The 21,373-nt window shown below is 45.7% G+C and overlaps 1 protein-coding gene across 1 annotated transcript in view; it reads left to right on the top strand.

The window, feature by feature from the left end:
• The window catches only part of csmd2 (CUB and Sushi multiple domains 2), a 279,455-nt gene that overhangs the window by 127,649 nt on the left and 130,433 nt on the right, over positions 1-21,373 (top strand). Inside the window, exons 26-32 of the mRNA XM_056582350.1 lie at positions 1,788-1,914; positions 10,193-10,395; positions 10,864-11,055; positions 13,270-13,408; positions 13,817-14,004; positions 17,822-18,016; positions 19,334-19,450. Of these exons, the coding sequence (XP_056438325.1) occupies positions 1,788-1,914; positions 10,193-10,395; positions 10,864-11,055; positions 13,270-13,408; positions 13,817-14,004; positions 17,822-18,016; positions 19,334-19,450 (1,161 nt within the window). The remainder of the gene's footprint in view (positions 1-1,787; positions 1,915-10,192; positions 10,396-10,863; positions 11,056-13,269; positions 13,409-13,816; positions 14,005-17,821; positions 18,017-19,333; positions 19,451-21,373) is intronic.

Genomic DNA, 21,373 nt, shown 5'->3' with positions numbered 1-21,373 from the left:
CCCCCCTTTGCCCTCTCTTTCCCTCTCTCTTTTGCCCTCTCTAGCTCTCTCTCGCTCCTTCGTGCATACATACACACACACACACACGCACACACACACACTGCTGTGCAAGATCAAGCATCTATCACAGCATCCACAGGATGAACGTTGAGTTTGAGAAGATCAGCAAATACTGCAGCCCTGGATCGGATACGCCTCCACACATTTTGTGATCGATGACTCAAACTAAAAGCAAAGATATTTCCCTTGCGGCTCTCCGAATTTCTGATTTCTCTGCTGTTATTGTTAAGGAAAATCTGAGGAAATAATGTTCATTGCAAGTCCGATTCCGTTTTTATTTTTCATGCTGGAATCTTCTGTCACTACCTGGTGTGGAAGATTAATCCTAATAATGTAAAGTTATACAAATGATGTAACTTTGTTTGCATTGTTAATTAAAAATGCATTTGAACAAATGATGCACCTAGAGTTATCCCCCTTCCTCTCTCCAACATAAGGGTGTTGAGCTGTGAAGCATTTGCACTGTAGCCACAAAGTCTGATACTGAGGCCATGCAAATCTCTTGACTTCTTTATCTTGTAGATTCCTTTAGTTGTCTTGCAGACATATCCACTATGTTTCCTTAGTTGTTCCTACACTCACTTTGAGATTTCCCTTTAAGAATTGTCTCTCTGAAGATGGTTGGTTAATGCTCCCAGTGTTTTCTTCCCCTGATCATGCTCTATTAAATCTAATACTTTGCTGTCAAGGTTCCCAAAAACATTTTTTTAGGAAACTTTTTTAATTGGTTCATCATTGTTGAGTATGAAGGATGACATCATAGCAGGGACAAAAGTGGATTGCCTTGACAGCGAAGACATGCCTTGGGTGGTGGGTGTGAGAGTTTTTTTGGTTCTTCTGTCCACGGTTTCTGTTGTATGTGTTTGTGTGTTTACATTTTTGGTGTTTGTGCGTGTGCATGTGAGGTATATGCAGTGTTTGTCTATGCACATACAAATGCGTGCCCCTGCGTGTGTGTGTGTGTGTGTGTGTGTGTGTGTGTGTGTGTGTGTGTGTGTGTGTGTGTGTGTGTGTGTGTGTGTGTGTGTGTGTGTGTGTGTGTGTGTGTGTGTGTTTGGTTGTGCGTGCACATGTGCGTGAGTGTATTGACCTGAGAATATAGAGTGGGGCACCACCCTGTCTATCATTAAAATTGCCAGCGGACTAAAGAAGCCCATTGGGTTTAATACATGAACGTAATGTATATTAATATAACAAACCCACTTAAAATGTTATTAGGTCATCAGGATGTTAACCCTGTCTCATCCATTGTGTTTGCGTCTTTTTTTTCTTCTTCATTCTAGTTGTTTGTGTCATTCACTCACATCTCAACCTCTATTTCAAACCATTAATAACCAACCTTGCATGATTCTCTCTCTCTCTCTCTCTCTCTCTCTCTCTCTCTCTCTCTCTCTCTCTCTCTCTCTTTCTCTTTCTCTTTCTCTCTCTCTCTCTCTCTTTTATATCTCTCTCCCTTATCTCTTCCCCTTATCTCTCCTTATCTCTTTCCCTCTCTCTCCTTTATCTCTTTCCCTCTCTCTCCCTTATCTCTTTCCCTCTCTCTCCCTTATCTCTTTCCCTCTCTCTCCTTTATCTCTTTCCCTCTCTCTCTCTCTCTCTCTCTCTCTCTCTCTCTCTCTCTCTCTCTCTTCTCTCTCCCTTATCTCTTTCCCTCTCTCTCCTTTATCTCTCCCTTATCTCTCTCTCTCTCTCTCTCTGTCCCTCTCACCCTTATCTCTCTCTCCCAGCCGAGTGTGGCGGCAGCATCAAGGATGACCCGTCGGGCCGGATCCTCTCTCCAGGATACCCTGCTCCTTATGAACACAACCTCCACTGCGTCTGGACCATCGAAGCCCCGCCCGGGAGCACCGTCAGGTCTGTCTCCTCCATCCACCCACCCCCACCTGTACTCAAGTTTACTAGCACTGCAATGCCTTGGTGGATTTCCAATGCATTTCCTGCAACAGGGGGTTTCTCTGTCTGTGCTCCCTCAGTCGGAGAAGATCGTTTTGCTCATTAGATGCTTTAATGTGCCCGGTTAGCAGGTCCATTTGTAGAAGGTTTATATAACTGTGGTACTATTAACCGTTTTGTTATCAAGGGGACACTGTAATTCAAATCAACTTATAGTGAATCGATTTCTAGATACATGTTGTTAACAGGCATGTAAGGAGTGAATGAATCTTGCTCAAAGATATCTCGAGGTAGACTGGGAACTCAGAAACTCTTAGCCGGGAGGCAATCGCCCTTAAGCCTAGACTATCCGGCAGATTTGGTAGAAGTTTGTTCATTTTTTTTAATACATTTCTGAGCGTTCATCTGATGTTGGTGTGTTGGACAGAGCAAAAATGGCAGTTGGTTCTTCCAATCCTGTTTGAGTCTAAGTTTGGCCAGAACAGAACCAACACCAGTTAAGCCGTTGACGCAATTGGATGAGAAACCTCTCTTCCCACGCAGACAGACACACACATGCACCCCCATACTCACACACACGCACACACACAAACACACACACTTCATCACGCACGCACTCACGCACTCATGCACACACGCACTCACTAGCTCACGCACTCACTCACTCACCCAATCACTCACTCATTCACTCACTCACTCACTCATGTACACACAAACTCACTCACTCACGCACTCATTGCAGAACCCACCCACCCACACGAACACACACACACACACACACACAGAGACACACTTAAGCACACTTATTCACCCATACCCACACACACGCAGGCCAAAGATGCAGAAGAGGGGCCCACTTAATAGGTCCTGGAGTTGCAGCATCCTTGCGGTTTCAGAAAGATCACGTGGAGTGAAGCGGCAGCCAGGGAGTGTGTGTGCGAGCCCCCGAGGTACTCGAGGTAGCCGCTGATTGCGTTGCAGAGGGCACACTGTTCCTCATCCTCATCCCCCTAAGTGTGTCTGGCTGTAGGGGAGAGAAGGGAGGGAGGGGGGTGGTGGTTGGGTGAGGTGGGGGTGGGGGAATACGCAATAGGCGAAACAGGGCCAGGAGTGAGGCACGAAGAGAGAGGGGAGAGCGAGTGGGTGTCTAGAATTAAAAGGAGGTCTGTGCCCTGATAAATCATATTAACTATTCCTAGGGGGTCAGGTTCCGGTGCTCATCAGTATGGGGCGCCATGTCCGTCAGCGTGTAAGTGCGGGATGTATGGGCTCCTCGGGGCGGTGAACATTTTAATGTATGAATAGAGTTTTGCCATGGCTAGAAGATTTCATTAAATTCATGTACTTTTGGGGGGCTTGACACCTTTGATCTTGTAGGAACAACCTGACTTTGAATACATGCTCCGTAGCTGTTCCGCTCGGGTGCACTCGTGAACACGATCGCGCGCACAGATACGACAGTAACCATACACGCACACACACACACACACACACACGCACACACGCACACACACACACACGCAAGCACACATGCACGCGCGCGCACACACACACACACACACACACACACACACACACAAGAACACCCGTACTTCTGCATGTACACACGGGTGAGAACGTGTGACAAGATGTGCAACACAGTGTACATGTTTCAACACCTCAGGTGAAAACCAGCATAGGTTCATTAGCGCCTTCCCCACACCACTGGATACCTTAAATTCTCCCTCTCGCTCTCTCTCTGTTGCTCTGTGTGTGTGTGTCAGTGTGGGATATGGCTCTGTGTACTTGCCTTTGATCCCCATCCAACGGCATCCATTATAGAGCAGCATTTGCAATGCATTAGGGCCCAGGCGTTGGTTTGTCGACCAGAGCTGGCGGTCTAATTAGAAAGTGCACCGAAGGCTTGTGAGACGCCTAGCTTGTTTAACGCTACGCCAGATCAAGGGCTGGCGCAGTGGTGGTGATGGTGGTGGGTGTTGGTGGTAAAGATTTTAAAATAAAATGGATGATCAGATGTTAAAAGGAAGAGACCTGTCGTAATAACAAGTGGAAGGGATTATTAAGTGTGTCAGAAAAGGTGGGGAGAATCATTTGTAAAGTGATGGATTCTCCCCTTTTCTGCTTGTTATTACCTCATTCCCGCCGGCCCCCCCCAGCCCACCCTCCAAACACATACACACACACACACACACACACACACACATGCAAACACACGCACACACAAACACGTTTTTTATTGGACGGAATTGCATCCTAGCATATGTGCAGCTCTATCTTGAGAGACACTGTGTGTGTGGGTGTGCGTGGGCGTGTGTGGTGTGTGTGTGCGTGCATTGCTACCTTTGCCCTTTTTTTATCTCACCCGTCCAATGCCCAATTTGACACCTGTGCCTGGCCTGAAATTGAATTTGAATACGCTTTTGTTCCCACTATGATAGCATCACTTTCATGCCATTGCGTCACTCTTACCACAATACAAGAAGCAGACAGAGATTGATTTCCCCACTTTCTATTTCATTTCATATAGAGATATGCCCCCAACCCCCCCCCCCCCCCCCCCCCGACCCCCCTGCTCTCCCCTCCCCTCTCCCTCGCCTATCCACCTCCCTCCTCCAACCCCCTTTGTTGGTTATTTTCTTCCCTGCTGTCCCTGCATTACACCCGGAGAATCTCAGAGTAGCCGCAGCTGATTGGGCCGAGTGGGGACACGGGGCACAGAAATCATATACTTTTCAAGTGAGGATCAAATGTCACTTACATGGTTGCATTGAGATGATTGATTGGGCTCTTCATTATCTCAAAGGTCCAGTCCAATGAAGGCAATTAGTGTACTCAACCGAGACTGATGGCTGCGGAATCAAAAACACGGTTGTGTTAACGTAATGTATACTAGCTAGCTACAAGTGCAAACCCGGCCCAGAGCCCCCACCCCCTGGGGGCCCTACTGTTTACAGCGGTGGCCTTCAAGCTCTGCGATTGATGAGTGACATGCCGACACTGATGTATGGTCCCAGTGGGCTGGCCATGGTGGGAACACTGCCTTATTTGGTAAAGAGGTTAGCGCCTTGTATTTCATTTAATTCACACACAAACACACGTATTCATCAACACATGGGTGGCGGACACACACACATGTGCACACACACACACACACACACACACACACACACACACACACACACACACACACACACACACACACACACACACACACACACACACACACACACACACACACACACACACACACACAGGTGTGCAGGCATGCTCACATACATGCTCACACAAAGACAAGCTGAAAAGCTTGAATGCAAACTCAAACAAACACACGCGCACACACACACACACACACACACACACACACACACACACACACACACACACACACTGATTCTTGATCCCATATAAACAGAGAATGCATATCTGGTCCTTGCCGTTGTCTTTCTCTCTCGCTACCTCCCACGGCCTCCGGTTGACCCTGGCCCGGGGGCGTTCTATCCATCTCATGCACACAGAGAGCCCTTCTTGGAAATCCCTATAGAAAACCTGATTGCAGTGTTGCACTGCTTGACACTCACAATACGAGAACAATACAATACAATACACAAAACGAATCTTGTAGCGTTAGCCCCATAACAATAGAGAGACAGGGGAAGGAGGGAGGGATGGTGCTCGGATCGCTCGCACCATCACGCTCCAGGGTCTTCTGTCTGTCTTTGTGTGTCTCAAATGGTGTTTTGTTAACGCACATGAACTATGAAGCATACAGAACGTCCAAAGACCAGTGGAGCCGCACAAACACACATACACACAACCCGTCACACAAATACCTGTCTGGTGTTGCCTTTTGTTTCACCTGCTTGTTTTCTTCCCCATAGCCATGAAAATGCCAGGGGGATGGGAACATGCCAGTATAGAGGAAGCTGGATGCAGACAAGGGAAAATATGCAAAAGAGTAGAATGCATTGAATGCATAGACAATCAGTGATTGATCATGATTGATCATTCTCAAGTGTACATCCTTGGTTACTTCATCATCTTTTTCTTCTCTACATCACTCACTCAGATGGAGTAACGGTGAGATATGTGTTGATGATTGGATAGATTGATGGGCAAATAGATGAATGATAGATGAATCGACAAAATGTGGTTCTAATATGACTCATTGCATAACACAGCCGAGAATACTTTTTTGGATTTCTATGTTTTTCCCTTCCTTGCTTTCATATCCTCCACATTTTCCTTCTTCTTTGGATAATTCACTTCCTCCCACACACTAAACAAAACCCATAAAAGAAAACTGTGCGCCCACACACACACACACACACACACACGCACACACACACACACACACACGCGCCCATGCGCACACATACAAATTGATCACACCGTTAGACTGAAGAAAAACAAATATGAACATATAATTTAAGCATTTTTATAAACCGACTAAAGATATCAAACATTCGTAGCCCTGGTAGTCCGGTGGGAATCAAACCCCCGGCACCGCTGGCCATGGAAGTGTATATCTCATGCCTCACCATCCTGTGAGCTGGATAACTGAATCAGTGTAGACCTGCCATCCCTGAATTGACGTAAGCATGCAGCTCTTACACGATGGAGTTGCGCATGTTAGAATTAACTTTGCAAATCCTGCAGAGTATCCACCACTCTTCAACCTCTCCCCGCCTCTCCTCTTCCCCCCTCCCCTCCCTACCCCCTTGATCTGGATGTGAGGTTGGTTGGTCTGTAGGAGGCTCATGCTACCATTAGCATATCGTACCTTGTATTAGCATAACCCCCCTGGAGGCGCTTACATGAGGTGGGCGTGCAAGGGGCTTTGAGCTAGTCTTCTGCTTCCTGAGAGCGAGGCGCAGTATGCTAGCCTACCTGCCTAGCTGGGTTATCTTCGTAGCATTAGCGTAGCGAATAAAAGCTCTTTACCGTGACTTGGCTATCTGCCTCCATCGGATAGACCGTTAGAAGCCCCTGCTTACACCCGTTGGTGGAGGTTGTTCATGTATGTTGTACTTAAACCCCTCGCTTGAGCTCAGCAGTTAGTCCGCCGTTCATAAGTGCAAACCTATCCAGTCATCTGCTAATGGTTTTCTATAGCGAGGGCGACGGCATAAGCTAAACGTTATTTTTTTTTCCGCTGAGCTCGGCGTGACAGCGTCGAAGGGAGCTACGCATCACTGGGCGAGAGTGCAACCAGAAAAAGCAATAAGTGAACAAAGAAAAAGGGGATCAATTCTTTTTTTTCATCATGCTGGCCCTTTCACAGACATGCTGTAATGTGCGGCTCAGAAAAGACCCAGGCTGTTTCAGTATTGTTTTTTCATAGCAGCCTCACTCTTTTTTTCTTTGTATGTTCTTTTTCGATTGCATGCACCACACCCCCACCAACACAAACACACAACGATCCCTACTGTGTGCACTTGGCACCCACGTGTGTTTTCATTTATTTTTCTTTGCAACCCTGTCTGCACGTGTTTTGGCTCGTATGTTGATGTTGCATACAGGTTCTTGTCATGTGTTGCGCCAGGGCTTGTCATGTTGGTTATATGTGATATCCACTAATGCTGCGAGGTAGCCGGAGGCTACAGCCAACACATCACATGGCTGCAGAGCCTCAATTTGACACCAATTAGGCAGCAATGGGTGAGGCCTACGTATCCGTTAAATGCTGCTTCTCGTACGTACATCAGCTGTTCAGCCAGGCCCGGGTTTGTGTGTGTGTACGTGTGTCAGTGTGAGAATTTTTTTCGTCACCCATGTGTGGGAAGTGATAAAAAAAGAGCTAATTTGAACACATCAAGTTTAGTCGGACGCACACTGTGCGTGGCTCTGCCTGCCTTTTAACTGTGAAAATGATGGAATTGTCACTTTCCAGGCTACTTTCCAGGCTACTTTCCAGGCTACTTTCCAGACTACATAGAGGCCAGTGTGTGATAATGTGTGCATGGGGTCTGGAAATATGAGCCGTGCATTACAGATAGAGTTTGAGCTCTTTGGTTAAATGCACAATGGATTTAATTACCTACAATGTGCATGTGTGTGTGTCAGGACCAAACTCTGTATTTTTGTATCAATTGTTCTCCATTATTCATGCCCTCAATTATTTATAGTAGTCCAAAATAGGTTATCTATAAGTAGGAAATGGATCCGCATCTGCTTATCATCATGTTTTGGTGGGTCTGTATTAGTAATTCAAAAGAATCCCTTTAATAAGCTATTATACAGACTGCTATTTTATTCCAAGTCTGTTTATTATTCACAGACATTGTTATGCTAAGTGTGCACTTATTGTTTTTTATTCACCGGGACTTCAGCAAACGATCGCACTCACGGACAATGCACTCTCAACTGACTTCAGCAGAAGAAGAAAAAAACATGTATTGAATAGCTCTCGCGTTTACTTTCCAAAGCACTGTGGATAACAAACAAGAGGGTAACTGTTGACCTGCCTTGAGAGATGACAACTATTTTAGAGAGGAATCCAACCACAAGAGCCTGGCATTGTTACCTTTCAGAGAGACCGAGAGCCATAGAAAACAAAACCTATGTGCGATACTGAATTGAACATAAAACATATTTTCGTGCAACGATTCAAACAAAGTGAAGTCGAGCGCACTCACACTAACACTGTAGCCGAAACATGTGCGGAGAACATTGCTTCACGACCTTAAATGGGTTGTCTGTTCGCGGGCAGATGCCACCTTTATATTGAGTGTCTGGTGCCAAACATAGAAGTTGGTGAAATAACATTTGTTTTCCATCTGCTGTGAAACACTGTATATTTTGTCTCTCTGGTCTTATCCCCCAGTCTCTCCCCATGACCACACAAACAAACGCACACATCCAAACATACATCCACAAAATATACACACACACACACACACACACACATACACACGAACACAAACAAGAGGCACGTGCCGGCTAGGGTGCGCTTGATTGGACCGTTTTTCTAAAAAGCCAGCTGTGTGGCAGATGCCGGAGTCTTAGTGACGTGTTGTTTTTTTTGACAGAGTAATCTTTCTGATGTCAGGAGTGTGCTTATTAAACGCTGTGGCAGCCAGCGTCTGCGCAGTTCAGGCTGCCATTGTGGAACATCTGAGGAACACTGTGGAATCTGTCTGTGCGTCTGTCCGTTTACGACCACACTTTCCTTGTCATTGGACCTGTAAAGCTTGCATTGCTATTTTTTTTATATCCTTTTAAAAGACGGAATGGCATGCCTTTTCCTTTTCTCTTTCCTTCTCATTTTCTTCTTTGGTCGTCTCCTGAGCTTTTAAATGTTACCACGAGTCCACTGTTTCTTTGAAGCTATAACTGTATCTATATTTAGCTGAAGAAAATGTCAATAGCAAGGCTATGTTTATATTACTCTGATGATGCTGCCTTAAAAGTTCCATTACATAATAAGGTTTGAGCTGGGTGTCTACCAATTTCTTTACGCACGAAAAGCTTTTCAGGCCGAGATAAGCCTTTTCAGACTATTATGTGTTTGTGAGATGAAAAGTTTAGGTTAATACATAGACTTTTCAGCTGCAATACGTGGAAAGAAACGTGGAAGGCTGCCTGGTTATGTTAAACATTAGCTTTTTCCTTGGTCAGCGTGGTGGGGATCTCATTCGACTGTTGTTCTCAGACATTGGACTGAGAACAACAGTTTTTGTCAAACCGAAGCACAAAAAAGTGCTTTGGTTTAACAAATCGATAGTTAGCTTTTTATCCCATATCCTAATATATGTTTACAATGTCCCTGATGTAAGGAGTGCAATGTGTAAGTACCTGACTATGTACGTACTAAGTACCTTACTATACACCCATACTACTTCATCTTCTGTTGCTAACTAGGTACTCACTTGTACATCACTACAAACTAATCAGAGGCATAAATTGAAACCCATACTCCACATCAGATATTCCTCATTCATCCCAGCCAGGAAATACAGGCCAACATGTCATCAGCGTCATCTGACCTTTTGACCTCTGATGTTTCTATGTATATCCTTACTGCACTGACAGCGATATATATACTCTTGTGTATCGACTCCTCGACACTCAGCTAGGAGGACCCGGGGATCGAACAAGCAACCTTGCAGATACCAGCCAACCCGCTCTACCTCCTGAGCTACTGCTTCCCCCTTTTTTTTTAAGTCGCTTTGGATAAAAGCATCCGCTAAATACCCTAAATGTAAATCTAAAAGGTCAGTGTATTTTGTGTTTCCCTCAGCCTGCACTTCCTGGTCTTCCACACGGAGGAGGTCCACGACGTGCTTCGGATCTGGGATGGCCCCCAGGAAGGAGGGGTGCTGCTGAGGGAGCTGAGCGGCTCGGCGCTGCCCCCGGACGCCCACAGCACCTTCAACACCGTCAGCCTGCAGTTCACCACCGACTTCTTTACCAGCAAGCAGGGCTTCGCTCTGCAGTTCTCTGGTGAGCCAGGGGTGACGCGGTGCACTGTGTTTATATTAACTGTGTCTGTGGGTGAGGGTGTGGGTGAGTTTGTTTATGTCGATGTGGGTTTTTGGGGAGGGGTGGGTGTGTGTGTGTGTGTGTGTGTGTGTGTGTGTGTGTGTGTGTGTGTGTGTGTGTGTGTGTGTGTGTGTGTGTGTGTGTGTGTGTGTGTGTGGGGGGGGGATGTCAGTGTGTTGTGTTTTCCGTCCATGTGTTTTTTCGAATTTGTGGTTATATAACGATGAACAAAGATGAAAATTAGGAGACTGTTACTGTTTATTATTGGGCGGCCAAAATTGGCCCATTTAAAAATGGGTCACTGAGCGTGTGTAGACAGTTCATGCACAAACGATTTTATGATTTTTGGTGCAATCAATCCAATAGATACAACTAGGCTCATAATAAATCTAATAGATTGAAGACCATATTTTTTCCCTTCCTTCCCAGTCTCCACGGCGACCTCCTGCAACGACCCGGGCATGCCCACCAACGGGACGCGGGGCGGGGACAGCAGGGAGCCCGGGGACCACGTGGTCTTCCAGTGTGACCCCGGCTACGTCCTGCAGGGGGCCAGCAAAATAACCTGCACCGAGATCAACAGCCGCTTCTTCTGGCAGCCCGACCCGCCCACCTGCACAGGTGACCGCCCCAAAGCAGTGGTCCTAGTCTGGCTTTGGTGAAGTGTTACTCTGCTTGAGTCATAGGTTGTTCATGGTATCTCCCAAGTTACTCGCCAAGGGTAGTGGATGAGGTGTGATTATTCCCACAAAAACTTGCTGTGAAAGTGCTTGAAAAGTCCAATAATAATGCAATGAATTATTATGATTAGCACTAGTGAATTGGGACACATGTCATTAGGTCGAAGGTGAGTTCTATGCATCTAACTCATTAATCCTTGCATGTTTGGCTGCCGAAGTCGGGGAAAACCGACCCTGGAAAGCTTTGCTGCAATCCCATAGTGATAATGAGATCCTGCATCACTTTTGATAGGCAGTCTCCTTGTGTGTGTGTCGAATACGTCAGGCAGTAAAGGAAAGAAGCCATTGAACCGATAATACGGGAAGCTATTCTTACACACGTGTATCCGGTCTCCTCGGTTTTGCCTTTTGAAAGTTCTCTTTTAGTCCGCCCCCCCCCCTGTCAATATGAAGCGAGGCTGAGAGAGGTTCATGGATTGGAGCGTTATCCCGGTCCACCACAAGGCAATTTCCATTTTCTTACTTACTGTGAGCTGTGTACGCCTGTTCCCAGTTCCCCGGAGACAGAAGAAAAATAACGAGGAGGAGGAGGAGGAGAATAAATATTTGAGTTTTGGCAAAGAATTTGACATAGAGTCATACAAAACTTGTGCAAGGAAAATGGATATCCGTCTACTTGAGGTAGACGGATATCCATGCTCTCTCTCGCCTCTCCCCTTGAAACCCGTGGAACTGAACCCCCGCCCCCTTTCTTCCAACCTATAAGGCTCATCTGGGGTACCCCGTTAACGGCAGGTCTGTTGTGCGATGAGAATGCCCGGGAACAAGGTTGCTATGAAGCAATGCCTTAAAGCGGCAAACTCAATGAACATGCCGTCATCTTAACCTTCACTGGGGGCGGGAGACGGAGAGATCCGATATTCCGATACTCTCTGCAATAAAAAAACACTAACTTGTCTCTACGGCCCCCCCTCCCCTCTCCCGTTCATAATGTAGGGATATGAAAGAAATTAAGGCTCAGTTAAGGGGGAAGTATTAAACAGTTGCAATTAGGACTTTGTAATGAGCTGCCGTGTTTAATCTGTGTTTGTTTAGTTAGTTTGATAGCTTTTTATTTTTGCTTTTTATTTTTCTGTCTGTGAACCCAACAAGACTTTGGTGCTGTGTGTCTAGTCACGATGGAGTCACGGGTGTAAAACACAACCTGACATTGCACTGTCAATAAGAACGGGGCCCCTCTTTATGAAGCACAGGGTCGCACAGGCTTCTGAAGATCATTGCTGAATGCCGTTGTCGTATACATCTGTCTTTTTTATTTTTATTAGACTTTAAAGCGCAGTTACGAGAGAACTGCTTAATACGCGTATTGTGAAAAATTCTGCTCTGCGACATAAACTCAGTTTCTGCAAAAGAAATGATGAAACGTTGGAAGATTTCCACATTTATCCCAATTGAACCAATGAAAACCCAAGTCCCAGACTATTTACGTAAATGGTCCAACGTTCCGCGTTTCTTCCGCCGAAACAGAGTTGGTGTCGCACAACACAACATGCGTTTGAAGCAGTAATCATTGAGTATAAAATAGCGAGCGTGACGTTCCCCTCAAAAAGCAAACTCCAGCCAGCTGTGCTGTGAGTTGCCAGTTGGACCAGATTTTTGTCTTAATGTGACGTCTCCCAGATTTTAATAACTGAACATCCCCCAACACATGGGCTACTAGTGATAAGACAAGTTGACAGTTGCAGTTGACAGCTCCTTCATTGCCAGCTCACACATCTCTGTCTGGCCGCAAAGAGATATAATGAGCACAGATTATCATTTTATTTCATAATTTTTTTGGGATCTTCAAGCATGGGTAATGGTGCTTAAGTTAAAGCCCTCAATCCCTTTTATCTTGTTCTTTAACATTATTTTGCCAAATCCACATACTCTGTTCAGAAATGTATACCAGCAATATTGGGTTGATTTAGGATACCATAAATGGCTCAAGAATAAAACGAGTAAAAAAAAAAAAAAAGATTGATTGTCCTTTCAAAACTTTGACAATCGATTAAAATTTGTTCCTTTGGATTGACTCCGAACTTTAAAAGTGACACCAGTCTGTGTTGGCTGTAAATGCAGCGTTCACTGAGGCATCGTGTATCTTTCCTCGTAGCTCCGTGTGGAGGGAACCTGACCGGCCCCGGTGGTTTGATCCTGTCCCCGGAGTACCCAGAGCCCTACCCCCACGGCAGAGAGTGTGACTGGACCGTGTCCGTTACCCAGGACTACGTCATCGCCCTCAACTTCAATCAGTAAGCTCAACCCTAAACCACACAATATGTACAGCCATGAAAGGTCTTGCCCTGAAACACAACCAAGCCCCGTCTCTTGTTTAGTTTACAACTTTTACTTTTAACCACAACTCTTCTCCAGAATGCCTGGGGATCATGAAAATGGAAGGTAACATTATCAAAGAGCTAGCAGGAGTTGGAATTTGCTCAAAAGTGCCTATAGGTATGCTACTGATATGCAACTCAACCTTTTTGCTGGGAGTCAAAAACCGGTCGCTGCAATTCAGTACTGTGCACTTTAGTTTGCTTGAGCACCTAATATCTAAACCCAAAAGTTCACACAACACAAATCAAGTGCTACGTTTGTTTACGTTGCCGTAAACAAGTTTCTCAATCATCAACTTTATTGTTCATCCCTTGTTGTTCCAGGTTCAGCTTGGAGCCCAGCTATGACTTCCTGCACATTTACGACGGGCCAGACTCCCTCAGCCCCCTGTTGGGAAGCTTTTACGGCATTGATGTACCCGACCGCATCGAGAGCAGCTCCAACACGCTCTTCCTGGCCTTCCGCAGCGACGCTTCCCTCAGCAGCAATGGATTTGTGTTGCAGTACACAGGTGCGCCCTCTTTTGGTTTGGAGGAGTGGTGTTCATATTTGCAATAAAGGGTCTCTCTCTCTCTCTCTCTCTCTCTCTCTCTCTCTCTCTCTCTCTCTCTCGCTCTCGCTCTTGCTCTCGCTGTCAGTCTTACTCTAAAGAGATATTGATTTTACAGAACTCTGGTATATTGATCATTTGTGCAGTTTTATTCGCTGTATTCTCTGTTTATGATTTGGCAGAAAAAAATTCCTAATTCAAAAGTTAATCAAGATCTCCCTGCAGCAATATGAGAATGGATGATTCTGTCATGGCTGCCAAGCTTCTACACAGTTGGGGGAAGTTTTTCTAATTTTTTTCAAACCATCTGTTTGTTTCCAGTCCAAAGCGAGAGAGATACAGTAAGTGTTGCCCAGCGATGGGAAGAACAAGGTGTCTCTGCAGTTAGCCACTCCCCCCCCCTCCCTGCCACAACAATTTGCTACTTCTATCTTAGGGTAATTAGTGACCTATCGTTGCGAGCAGCCAAACCAAAATAAATAAATAATTGCAACAAAAAGTAAGGCGTTTGATCGATGCCTCGCCGCCGCGCTTACAGCTCCTCGTAAATTAGAGCGCTTGCCTTTGTGTCACATCGCGCTGCGGCCAACTAACCGCTACTCGCTTTTTATTGGCGGCCCTTTTGAATTTAGTTGCCGTCATGAAAGGTACAGCTAGGCCTACACACAGGCAGGGTGTGAAACGATCAGAGCTTGCACTCCCACAAAAGTGAGACTTGGCATACAGACATTGTTGCTGATCTGGCCTGTCTGTGTTTTATTTTCATGCTAATCTATACCTCCAGGGGAGGTTTGGAAACGTTTTGTATGTTTCCACGGAGCGCTAACACCTCTGACGCTAACATAACAGATATTCCCTGAATTTTTTATTTATTTTTTGCTTTTAAATGAGAGGGGTAGCTTGGTTTAGGGCTTACACTTAGGGCTTTATCTCACTACCTCAATCCAAGCTAATCCTAAGAGATCACACACAAAACCGATCATTCAATGTATCGACTGATTGACCCCTTCTGGTTCGACTCACCATGTTCATTGGCCCCGTGTGTGGCATATACGGGTTGAGGTTAGGTGAGGGGGAGGGGGGGGGGGGGGGGGGGGTTATAACGGATTAGAGCGATCACGGAAGTCGACATTCTCTGCATCACACAGCCAGGCAGTCTGTTCCCAAGTCAGATGCAAATGGGGTGCAAACGGTGCGCTTTCGAGCAACACATTTTATACAGTGGCTACCTCTTAACTCAGCACCGACTCTGTTTAGTGCGGTGCTCCGCCAGAGTGTCGGGATGGTAGAGTCAATATGCGGGAGCAGATGGACCCAGTGTGGGGCTCCACAAATTCCCCCCGCCCCCTCTCTACTTTCCATTCTTCACACTAATGAACCGTAACCAAATAATACATCAATTACCTACACTGTTGCAGACAAACAGCACGGCGCGGAAGGCGTGTTTGGCCGCAGGTTTTCGGTCGGTTTGGTCTGGCATCACGCTAGCGGACGGCCTGGCCCCTCCGACTCAGATTTGGCCAGGGCTGCCACGAGCAATCACATTAGGGAAACTGCCCCAAGGTCCTGCTCACTCTCGCTCTTTCTGTCGTTCTCTCTCTATCTCTCGTTCTCTTTCTTTCTATCTCTCTAGTTCTCTCTCTCTCTAGTTCTCTCGTTCTCTCTCTCTCTCTCTCGTTCTCTCTCTCTCTCTCTCTTTCTCTCTCTCTAACTCTGTCTCTCTCTCACACTCTCATTCTTGCTCTTGCTTTGTTTCTCTCTCTCTCACACATCACATACTCTCCCTCTTGATCTCTCTCTCTCCTCTCTCTCTCCTTCCCTCCATCCACCTCTCTCTGTCTGTCTCACTCTCAGCCTCTCGCTCTTGCTCTGATTCTGTTTCTCTCTCATTTTCTTTCCATTGCCTCTCTCTTCGGACATGACTTGACTCTCAGAGCATTTTCAGAGCAGGTTGTTTAGGAAATTTGTTCCATTGGCAAAGTAATGTGACAAACAGATACACACATTGAACGATCACTAGAGTCCCACGGGGCTCTAGTGGTCTTTCACTTGAAATTGTTTTGTGAAGTCTGCTAACTACATGATTAAGAAAGGGGGGGGAAGCGAACTAAGTTACCAATTCAAAATCTAAAGAACATAGCCGAAATTGGCTAACAGGACCTGGCTACGCCGCACCATCTTCAAGAAGTGTTGGACCTTGTCTTAAATAGCTTATCCTTCTGTATCTAAATGCTGCGGTTTCTCACATCTTCCCTAGTAATCATTGGCTAATCTAGAGAAATTAACAATTAAGGAAAAGGACCATCTTCCCTTTATCGTTTCTAGTGTCTGGAGTTTTTCATCATAAGACATCACATCCTAGCAAAGTTGTTAATTGACCGAGGTGGCGTTTTGTTTTTGCAATTGAGCTCGATTGGTAGTGGCAAGGTCGCTGTGTTTATGTTGGGTGTCATTTGGGGAAGTCTGCTCAAATGACAGGTCTGCTTGGATAGGCTGAATTCTACAGTTTGGTCAGTGAAAGATTAAGCATGGCCATCTATCTGTCCACATCAAGGCTGGTGATAGATCGGGGGTTAGGAGGAGTGCATGGGTATTTTTTTTTGTGCATGCACTTGTTGGTGTGTGTGTGGGGGGGTTTTGTGTGTTTATGTGCTGACATCAAGGCTAAGGAAGGATGTGCAGTGTGTGTGTGTTTATGTGAACATGTACGTGCATGTGGATGCTTCCATGTGAGTATGTATTTGTGCTTCCGTATGAGTATCTAGTGCATATGCGTACCCTTATGCACATACACATCTGTGTTCGTGCACGCACACACACACACACACACACACACACACACACACACATACAAACACACACACACACACACACACGTACACAGGTGTGCATGAGAATGAGAGACAGTTGATGTACATGGTCTTGTCCAGCCAAGCGCACAGTGAGGTGCAGTGTGAGGGACGGTTGTGTGTATTCAGCAGACCTTGAGTCCCAGCACTGTATCCCTCAATCAGCCGTCTGTCCGCTTGCAGCGCCATACATACCTGCAAGCAGATGCCCATGGGCCGCCCACGGTACCATAGGCCACAGGCAGACAGCAGGAGGATCCAGAGGGTCAATGGGAGTGTGGAAAGGAAAAGAAAGTGGAACTGAGGGAGAACTATCCAAACAAAGATAGAACGAATCATTGATGGAAAGAATGGAGGAAATACATAAATAATAACAGGTATATCCACCAATGCTTTCTGAATACTTATTGACGGAAAGATAGCAGCGAAGAATAATTGAATAAAACACTAAGCATAAAAAATGTAATGCCAAGAGACGGAAAATCAATGGAAGAATGAAAATAATGGAAAAAATGAAACACGGAACAAATAATGAATGAATGGGGAAAAAAATGAATACCCAATAGGAAGAATATGCATGACAGCATATAATAAATTTGATACGTTTTCTGCAAACAATGAGTAAATTAATTCTAAAACTGAAATAGCTGCAATACTCAACAAGTACAAAATCAAATGAACTAGAATTATATTAGAAGACTAACATTAAAATAACTGCCCAGGGAAAACAGCTGAAAATTAGCCGGTCGGCTAACACTAGCATATTTACTGAGATGGAAATCAACGAGCACTGGCCCTGTAAGACTAAACTGAAAAAAGAAAATCTCATAACAGATTATAACCACTGTGGCCTTTTCTCTGTCTCCCTCCCTCCCTGCTGTTCCCCTCTCCCTCCTCCCCCCCCCCCCCCCCCCCTCTCCCCCCTGCAGAAAACCCACGGGAGTCGTGCTTCGAGCCGGGAGCGGTGCGGAACGGTACACGGGTGGGAACCGACCTCAAGCTGGGCTCCACGGTCACCTACCAGTGCGACGGCGGCTACACCCTGGAGGGGGATCCCACCCTCACCTGCGTCATGGGGAGGGACGGCAAGCCCAGCTGGAACAAGCCCAGGCCCATCTGCATCGGTAAGAACTGAAATCTGGAGACAGCCCTGAGAACCACAGGCAGTCCCAGCATGCGAGTAGGGGGGCGTGTCCACGCATGAGCTCACCCCCACGCTGGCCCAAAAAAGGCCCAAAATTGTCAATTATTATGTCACTGGTCTTTTACTAGTGATCACAAAAAAAGGGCCACTCTTTTGTTCGTAGTATATTTTTATGAATTGGCGGTATGTGTATACACACACACACACACACACACACACACACACACACACACACACACACACACACACACACACACACACACACACACACACACACACCTTGACACCAGTGCATCGCCGAACCTTCAGGAGTTACTACATTAGAGCGGGAGAGAGCCCAGATATTTGAGCCTCGACTCCTCAGGCCTAACCCAGAGAGACACTTGGAAAACATTGCAATTTCACTGTGGCAAACACCAGGGACACCTTGGAGCTGAGTCCCCAATCAGACAAGAAAAGTAATTTAGCAGCAGTGGAACATTGGTGATGGAGTGGGGGGGTGGGGGAGGGGAGGAGAAAGATGGAAAACAATTTGAATCGCACCCTTTCTGGTTTCATCACATCTTCTATTGTAGTTCTGTCTGTCGGTCTGCCTGTAGGCCTTTGTTCGCCTATCTTTCCATGTATCCATCTCCCTTTCTGTCTTAAGTCTGTCTGTTGGCCTATCTTTGCCTCTCGATTCATCTATATGTCTCTATGTCTGTCAGCCTTTCTCGCTCCATCTTTCTCTCTCTCTTTCTTTATCTATCTGTGCATAAATCAATCCATTGTATCTGTGATCTGTGAGCAACTTGCCCTAACGACCCTCCCTTTCAGCCAACTCCTGCAGGAAGTAATCAGCTGCCGAAAGGGAGGGGTCGTAACACTATATACTATATCTATCCATCGATTCATGTTTATATATGTATCATTTAAACTTCTACTCTCTCTCTGGATTTATTTATACTGTATATATGTATATATATATTCAGTATATCTATACTAACTGCAACATCTATATGTCTCTCTGTCTATCAGCCTCTCTCTCTCTCACTCCATCTCTCTCTCTCTCTCTTTCTTTGTCTATCTCTCTCTCTGTTGGTTATACTAATATCGATTTATATTTATATTATATATTTATTTTGATACAGTATATGATTCTCTATCATTCTACGTATATCCATCTATTCTCTGTAAATGTATGTAGAAATATATCGAGCCATTTCTATCTTTTCCTTGCTCTCTCTTGAAATCGTTCAATTGATCTATCTAGCGTATATATAATTATGTACAATTCTCTCTCTCTGCTTCCCTCCAGCTCCTTGTGGCGGCCAGTATTCGGGTTTGGAAGGTGTAGTCCTGTCTCCCGGTTACCCTGGCAACTACAGCAGCGCACGGACTTGCCTCTACTCTGTTATTGTGCCCAAGGACTACGGTAAACAAGAAAGGCGTACAAAAAAAACCATAAGAACCGAGTGAACAAGGGGAAGCATAATGTGTATCAATGTTTTTTTATGGATTGATTAAAAATGAATGGGTTCATTAATTATTTTTTTGCCAAATCTAGAGACTCAAGATTTATTAAAATGGAAGTGTTATGAATGGAGCTTGTATAATTCGATGTGCTGTAATGGAATTTAATAAGCTCAATGGGCCTTTGGAAGGAGCTTCAAGTGTCCTCCACCTAGGATTTTTTATTAAGAAAGCAGGGAAGAATTATAAGAACTTCGGAAAGGCGAAAATAATTCTCTTTTCACACGCTTAAAATAAGCACAGGTCGAGGGAACTACCATACTTTTATCTGACCTGATCGCTCGTTCCTAAAGGTGCGTGGAACGCACAAGAATTTTTTTTCAATTGAAGCTTGCCCAAATATCTTCACCAGTCGGACAACCCAGGGCTCTGTCACCCACTTGGAAGATGAAAGAATTTGAGTGATCTAATTGACACAGACATCCCAAAGATACACACACACAAATTCATGCACAGACCCACATCACTAGTTGAAGTGAAGAAGTGAAATAGTTTACCTTCACACGCGCCCACATATGTGAAAACACACACGCACACAAACACACACACACACACACACACACACACAACTACACATGTGAAAACACACACAAACACTCACACGCGCGCGAGCACACACACACACACACACACACACACACACACACACACACACACACACACACACACACACACACACACACACACACACACACACACACACACACACACACATAAATCCAGATAAAAATATACAAAAAAACGCACACAAACACATGCACAAAAACACACGCACACACAGACACAAGGCTGAAAGTAATTGGTGCCTGGAAGCACTAGAGTTTCAGGCTACTTTTTTGGCATTTCAATCTTAAAGGTCACGGCTTGCTTCCCACGCAAGATCTTCTCCGATCTTCCGAGGTCGGATAATATTTGGATTACAAAAAAAAATGCTTAAGAAACGCTTGGGAAGCACACAGCATAGGCTAGACTTACTTTCACAAACTTTCCACCAATAATCCCCCGTTTCAATACCGTCTCTAATGTTGGCCGCCGTTCCCGACTGCTGGCGTCGTCTTGCGGATATCGGTATCTGTAAGCCACTGGCTGTGTTCATCCACAGCCCGGAAGACAGGCTCGTCTTAAAGGCCGTGTATTCAGCTCTTGGTTGAAAAACCCACATTGTTCTGTATCGGTCCGCCAGTAGACTAGCCCTGAAGTGATGCTTGTTTTCTGCCAACTAGTGTGTGTGTGTGTGTGTGTGTGTGTGTGTGTGTGTGTGTGTGTGTGTGTGTGTGTGTGTGTGTGTGTGTGTGTGTGTGTGTGTGTGTGTGTGTGTGTGTGTGTGTGAGAGAGAGAGAGGGGGGGCAGGCAGGCAGGCAGGCAGGCTACGTTTAAGGGAGAGATGGAGAGATTGGGAGATGGAGAGAGGGAGATAGATGGGATAAAGTCCAAGGTCAAGGGCGAGAGAGGTGGAGATGGAGCCACAGAGGGAGGATGATAGGGGTTTGCAGCGTGACATTGTGTGGAGCATGGGGTGATATTAGGGTGATACGGCCCAGTCGTGCTGCGACTGTTATGTCTGTCAGTATAGGGATGGTTACCTAACTCCCCCGTAGTTCTTTCTTCCTTTCTCCCTTTCAGATAAACTTTAAGATGACACATGTTGAAAAGAGATCGAGCAAACCGGTACTAGTTGACGGCGGGACTTAAACAACATATTGCGTGCCATTGGTCTATAATGCTTAGCATGGTCTATCATGCATAGCCTCTACCTTATTTGCCACTTCTATCCAACAGACTGTTGATTGACAGCCCTTTCAAGCCAATGGCAAGCCACCAAGCT

The sequence above is a fragment of the Gadus chalcogrammus genome, chromosome 22 (assembly GCF_026213295.1).
Source record: "Gadus chalcogrammus isolate NIFS_2021 chromosome 22, NIFS_Gcha_1.0, whole genome shotgun sequence".
Lineage (NCBI taxonomy): Eukaryota > Metazoa > Chordata > Actinopteri > Gadiformes > Gadidae > Gadus > Gadus chalcogrammus.
This window is presented reverse-complemented; position numbering and strand designations above follow the sequence as displayed.